A 7,121-nucleotide genomic window follows, 5' to 3' on the forward strand; every position below is an offset into this window, starting at 1 on the left:
AGACTGGTGACTAAGCCATCAGCGGGTGGCGTGGGGCAAGTGGAGCCACGTCCTTCACCGGAGCAGTCTCGACCACGGCAGCGGCCGGTGGCTATTTCCCACACTGCGCGGGCGCCCACAACCGCGCTTCGCCGTGACTCCAACTGGTGGAGCAGGCGGTGTCATCTTTAGCTTGTTCTTACTCCCATGGGTCGGCCACGCCCCTGCTTAGCAAGCACCGTCGGGGGACCGGCTGCACCAGGGGTGGCTATGATCGGCACCATGTAGGCAGCAAGGGGAAAGAACGATCGCAACTAGAGGAAGGGTGTGGAGTGAGGAGGCAGCAACATAGGTAGAGGAGATAAGGCGGAATCGAACCACGCCCACCATAGGCTTTAAGAAGTGCGGGAGCGGTTCCCGAAATGTATGAAGGAACGGGGCGGTTCCGCACCCAAAGCACGTCCAACGACGTACAATCGCCTGCCGTTTGGTCTCCACGGCCAAGATTGAAGCAACACGTCCTGGAGAATAGACGCGTTCCGCCACGTGCCACCGCGTGGACCCACAATGTTTAGGGCCCATGTCCCTTCGTTGCTAGGTCGTGTGAGCCAAGCACCATGGTCCACCTGCTGTTGGGCCTTTGCGGCCCATCCACACGCCACGACTGTTTTCTTCCTCCACGAAGTCTTTCGGCTTCACGAGATGAAGCCCCTCGCGAGGAAGTCAACACTTGGCATTTCTAGAAGCAGAACCCGAAGCCCTCGCGAGTTCCCTTCACAAGGAGTCCATGCTAGGGTTAAGGAGATGCCGTGCTGGGTCACACCACAAGACATACCCCGTGAAGATGAAGACAAGGGTGATGGCAGAAGCCGTGATGCATGTCATGGCTGGATGCGATCACGCCCTCCGTGCTGGAAGATAAGGAAGGACCTGGCACCCCCTGTAGAAAGAGGCGTGGAAGTTGCTCCTTTCCGCAAAGTTCGCCGTGGACGTTGCAACATGGTAGAGGGCAATAGTAGAAAATAGGGCTTTAGTCCCGGTTGCGCAACGAGACTGCGCAATCGGGACTAAAGGCCTCACCCTTTAGTCTCGGTTGTAATACAAACTAGGACTAAAAGGTCCTCCACGTGTGATGCGGACACACGCCAGGACGAGGGACCTTTAGTCCCGATTTGTAACACCAACCGGGACTAAATGCTATTTTATGTATTTTTTATCCAATTTTTTTTTCTAATTATTTTCCGCTCCCTCTTTTTTCAATTTTTTTTAGAATTTCTAGTATTTCAATTTTGTGACAAGTTTATTCTCTAACTACACTTCATCTCCAGTCAAATTACTTACTCATGGTTAAACTTCTCGCTCGGTCACCAATCCTCCCACTACTCTAGCACTAGCACACTTAACTTCCGAATTCCTTTCCGTCCCACCGCTTCCAAGTGCTTCGCGTGCATGTTATTGATACATGTTGGTCACGATGTCACACTTCTTTATTGTTTGGATTCCAAATAATTCTTTTAATAACCAAAAGTAATGATGTAATAATAATCTTAAATAAATATGTAAGTAAACAATAATATTTTTTTTTTTTGCGAAAAACCTAAAACCTGAAAATTTGAAAATCTAAAAATTGGCTAACCTTTATGGTTAAGTAATAGTAATCTTTATGTAGGATGCAATTATTAATTTAATTCTGAATTTTTGGCAAAACTAAAATCTTCCTGCTTTCATATTTCCATTTGGAATTTTGAGAATCTAAAAAATTCCAACTAGGTAAACAATTTAGAATTTTCTTTTGTATTTTACAAAGCTAGGCGATCCAGGGGAGGGGGTGGTGCGTGGGGAGCAAAAAAACCTAGAAAGCCTTTCCTTAGTCCCGGTTGGTAATACCAACCGGGACTAAAGGGTTTCATTCTAGAGGAAGCCTGCCGCAAACCCTTTAGTCCCGGTTGGTAAAGATGCCAAACGAACATGGACTAAAGGTTGGCGTGGCCCGCGCCGTTCGAACCGGGACTAAAGCGACCCATTAGTCCCTCTTCGTAATTTGACCAGGACTAAAGCACCAAGGGGCTTCGGACGTAAACCTTGTTTTCTACTAATGGGGTGGACCAACTCCACTTGTATAGTAGGGGACAACTGTTTCCCTCCTTCGGCACGCCTGAGGCAACCCCTCCCCCAAGTTTTCGTGGGGACGAGGACCAGTTCCTCTATGAAAGGAGGGACAACTGCTCCATAGAAGGGGGATCCAGATCAAATCACAACTTCTTCGAGTTGCAACCTTGTAAAACTCTATTGGTGCTTCACGAGCTATGAATATCAGAGAAGGCATGACGTAGGGGGTGTTACATCTCCACGAGGGCCCTGAAATGAACCTGGGTAATTCCGTGTCCCTCTCTATCGTGTTGTCGTCGCAGGCTCTGGGGAACTTACAATGATGCTCTTAGCCCCATTTGTACGGTAACCTTAAGGGTGTTTCCGAGGTACTCGTGATCCTTCGAGACACGAAACCCCGACACATGCGAGCACATTTTTATGGTTTTGCTAGTTTTTAGGAGAATTAAGTTCGTGCTGAGTCAAGTCCTACACCATTCGATTCCACTGCAACCGTGATTCATGAGTAATGCTACACGTACGGATTTTTTTACGAAAAAATCTTACGAACTCACGTAGTAGCGCTAGAAGTCCAGAGTATGGCCTGGGTTTTTAGGAGGGGATCATGAATCAACCAACCGTGGCAGTCCACGTTCCTCTGTAACATTTCTATAACCCAATCCGTCCGTATGTCTAGCTAGTGTTACCAGTGATTCATGCATACGAGTTGAAAGTTGAGTTGTAACTGAGTTTTTTCAATTACAAATAGAGATGCAACTAATAAAAATATTACAGACCCATAGATTTGTTAGATGGGAGAATTGGTTATTTGTCCAAAAGTTCATCAGCCTTGGATCATCTACCCAAAGTTGATTTAGTTGGATCTCATATTAGTCCCTTGTTAGATTTGATTGCTAACCATGAATTGGAATACTAGTTGTAAGATATCTCAGAAACGAAAAAATAAAATAAGTTCCTGAAATCTTACGAGCGGCCGCGTGCCACACGAACCTCACGGGCACACGCACTAGGCGACAGGCTGTTGCGTCCCACTGGTAGGCTAGCTAATGTTAGGTGTCGTTTTTTAAAAAGCTGTAACTTTTAAACCGTGCGATGAAATTACAATTCGTTTTCACTTTTAAAATCTCCACGATGAGAGCTTCAAAACAAGACCACATTTTCATATGTTTCGACGAAATTTTTTAACAAGCAACTTTGATGCGCAATAGAGCAACTTTATTATGCAGGAAAACAACTTTGGTGTGCGACAAAACAACTTTGGTGTGCAACAAACATGAACACTTTTTGGTACACGAAGGCACAACTTTTGTGCCCGATAATAATTTTGGTGTCCATAGGAGTAATTTGAATGTGTGACGAAGCAACTTAAGTGCCCCGCGGAGGAACAATCGTGCCCGGCGACGCAGTTTTCGAACCCTGGAGAGCAACTTTGACGCCCGACCGAGCAAAATTAGTATCCTGCCGAGCAACTTTAGTACTCGACGGAGCAAATTTGGTTTATGACGGTCCAATCTTGGCGTCCAGTGAAGCAACTTTGGTGCCCACCGAATAAATTTTAACGGATGGCTGAGCAACTTTGGCGTTCAGCAATGCAACTTTTATTGTGAATGTAGATTTACATTGTGCAGCAAAGTTGCTTCCCCCAACACTAAAGTTGCATCGTCTCGCATTATAATTGCTTTATCGCACGTAGAAGTTGCTTTAGAAAAAACTTCATCAAAATACATAGAAACGAGATCTAGTTTTGAAGAGCTCACCGCAAGAAATTCAAACGTGAAAGCGGATTCTAATTTCGACATCTGGTGCAAAAGTTATAGGCTTTTAAACATTTTAAAAGGATAATTAATGTGCATGATGTCATCATAGTGCATGTGCTACAATAACCATAAATAATAGGTGTTCACACGGACAAAACTAGTGTGCTTCCTTTTTTGGTTGAGTGCTCAGATGTACCAATGGGCACGCGGCCGCTCCCTAGACTCATCCAAATAAGTTAGTGCTGTGCCGACTGCCGAGCCACATCAGCTGCACTCAGCTTCAGCACGGGGATGACCAACACCTCGCCGTTCTTTTCGGCTGGGCACGAGCTTCAGGGAGCTGCAGCGGGATACTGCTGACTCTCCCTCGTCCCCTCCGGCCGATCATGAGGTTAACGGCGACGTAGGCGAGCACGGCGGCGGTCAGCGCGATGACGTACCCGGACATGTCCCACTTACGGCTGCTCCCGGCGGCGTACGCGCCCAGAAGTCCCAGCAGGTCCAGCACGATCGCCGTGTTCATGGCGTAGATTAGCAGGCCGCGGCGGTCCTGCAGAGACTCCTGCAGCAGCAGGACGATGACGACCACCGACGCCGCGAACGAGGCAGAGTTGCAGTAGAAGAAAGCTCGGTACCGGGCGCGGTCGGTCACACGCAGTACCGGGTTCCCTTCCATGATGTGCAAATCCGGCACCGATTTCTCCCAAGTGCCGCCCGGCGGGGTGAGCCCGGCCTGGTATGTGACGCTCGCCGCCAGGATCGCCAGCAGCATCAGGTACTTCCGCCGGCTCGAAGTCGAACTGGAACTGGAACTGGAACTGGAACTGGAACTGCTGCGGTCGGGCGATTGTGACCGCCGAGAGGACAATGAGTCGTTCGCTTTGCTGCTGCCGCCGGAGGTTGATCCAGAGGAGGAAGCGCCACAAAAATTGCAGAATTCGAAGAAGACGAGCAGCTGGATGAGGATGAAGGCGACCACCGCGCCGACGAGCACGAAGACGTAGATGGACGTCCGCAGCTCCCGCGCGCTCCCGGCGGCGTAGGCGCCCATCAGGCCGAACAGCGCGACGACCATGCAGACGTAGAGCGCGTAGCACCGTATGCCCGGCCGGTACAGGTTGGGGTTCACGAGCATGATAATGAGCGCCACGGACGCCATGAAGCTCGTGGAGTTGCAGTAGAAGAAGGCCAAATACCTCCTCCGGTACTCGCCGCTGCCGTCTTGGAGAATCGCGGAACCCGCATAGTAGTTGTGGACCTTGTCGCCGTCTTGGATCTTGCCGTCCTTAGTCCAGAAGCCGCCCGGTGGGGTGAGGCCGGCCTGGTAGGTGATGGTAGCCACGAGGATGGCGAGGAGCAGCAGCCGCTTGCGCCGTTTGTCGATCCTCCTCTTCTCCTCTTCGCTCAGGTCATGGTTGTCCAGCGTGAAGAAGACGACGTGGATCACGACGTAGACCAGGACGGCGCCCGCCAGTGCCATGACGTAGATGGAAGTGCTTACGTCCCGGCAACTCCCGGCGGCGTAAGCACCGATGAGGCCGAACAGGTCTAGTATCATGGCCACCTCCAGCGCGTGTCCTCTTACCAGGCCCTTGTTATGGACCATGAGGATGACCACCAAGGACGCCACGAACGCGGTGGAGTTGCAGTAGAAGAACACCTTGTAGCGGGCCTCGTGCGTCGACAGGAGGATCGGGTCGCCGGCCTTGTGGGGTGGCTCCGTCTTCAGAGCGTCACTCGGCCAGACGCCGCCGGGCGGGTTCATTCCCGCTTGGTAAGTAATGGTCGCGGCGAGAGTGGCGAGCAGCAGAATCAGAGATTTGGCCTTCTCGATGCCTTCGTTCTTGTTCTTGTTGCTTGTGTTCGCCTCGTCGGCGTGGCGGCTCCCTTGCCTGCCGCCGCCACCTAACAACACGCGCGCCGGCGAGGGGCTGCTCTCGGGAGGACCCGAGACAAGCACCTTGGCGAAAATCACGAGGAAGATGTACACGGGGACAGCGGCGACAAGAACGACCACGTAGGCGGCCGTGTCCGCCTTCCAGGAGCTCCCGGCGACGTAGGCGCCCAGAAGTCCGAGCAGCACGACGAAGATAAATCCGTACAGCTGCAACTTGGCGTAGTACCTCTGCATCTTCCGGCCGAGGAGAAGCACGATGACGAGTAGCGACGCCACGAACGCCGTGGTGTTGAAGTAGAAGAAGGCCATCAGGCGCGCGGACTGTCTGGCCTTCAGCATGGGATCTCCGGCCTGGTTGTCTCCCTCGGTATCGTTGCGGAAGCCGCCGGGCGGGCTCAGGCCGGCGGCGTACGAGATGCCCGTGGCGAACGTCGCCAGCACAAGCAGCTCCTTGCGATGCTCCTTGATCTTGAGCGCTTCGTCGGGGCCTTCCTCCTCCTGCGACTGCGAGGTCTCCTGCTTGTCGTACCAAGCTAGGAGGATTTGGATGCCAACATAGGCGGCGAGAGCGACCACGAGCGTGGAGACGTAGGCGGTGGTCGGCGGGTCCTCGCAGCTCCCGGTGGCGAAGGCCCCCATGAGGGCGAGCAGGTCCAGCACCATGACGGACCGGAGGACGGCGAGAGAGATCGTCCGCTTCTCGTTCAGGACAAGGAGGAGGAGGTTGACGACGAGCGAGGCCGCGAAGGCGGTCGCATTGAAGTAGAAGAAGGCGAGGTACCGGGGAGAGTGGTACAGAATCGGCTCGCCGGCCTTGTACCCATCGCCCCTATCCTCGTTCTCCTGCCAGACTCCACCCGGCGGGCTCAGCCCTGCCGCGTAGGTAGAGGTGGCCACCAGCGTGGCCAGCAGCGCGAGGTACTTCCGCAGGTGGTACTCCCATGACGTCTCGTCTTTCGGTGGCGCTGCCGCCGACGTTCCAATGCTGCAGCACTCCATCTTCTCGATGGACGCCGCCGCCATTTTAGTCGTAGCTAAGCTGGTTAATTAGCTCTGTGTTTGTTTCCTCTGGAGAAGATGATGTGCTAAGTCTACGACTTATGTGCCGCTGCATATATAGAGCCGTCACGGTATGCGGGCCTACGACTGCATCAATATGTGTTAAGAGCATGTCTAACAGGCCCCGTATAACCCGCCCACCCCGTAAAATTCCGGCGACATACGGGGCAGGCGCGGTTTGGGCCGTCTAGCAGGCCCCGTATTCGGGCCGCCCCGTTTCGGCGGAATACGGGGCCCAGGAAATCGGCCCCGTCGCCCCGTACATATAGTGGGCGCAGGTGCGAGTGAGGGGTTAACCCCTCACTCGCAACCCTAGCTCC

At 52.7% G+C, this 7,121-nt stretch overlaps 1 protein-coding gene across 1 annotated transcript; it reads right to left on the reverse strand.

Moving 5' to 3' along the window:
• Nucleotides 1-4,125: 4,125 nt before the first annotated feature.
• Nucleotides 4,126-6,765, reverse strand: LOC124647643. The gene has a single exon (XM_047187553.1). The coding sequence runs from the start codon at nt 6,763-6,765 to the stop codon at nt 4,126-4,128; it is 2,640 nt and encodes an 879-aa protein (XP_047043509.1).
• Between the last annotated feature and the right edge of the window lie 356 nt (nt 6,766-7,121).

This window comes from Lolium rigidum, chromosome 1 (assembly GCF_022539505.1).
Source record: "Lolium rigidum isolate FL_2022 chromosome 1, APGP_CSIRO_Lrig_0.1, whole genome shotgun sequence".
Classification (NCBI taxonomy): domain Eukaryota; kingdom Viridiplantae; phylum Streptophyta; class Magnoliopsida; order Poales; family Poaceae; genus Lolium; species Lolium rigidum.

Bases quoted from the DNA above. Each gene is read 5' to 3' on its own strand.
- LOC124647643 (XM_047187553.1), bottom strand. From the start codon at position 6,765: ATGGCGGCGGCGTCCATCGAGAAGATGGAGTGCTGCAGCATTGGAACG.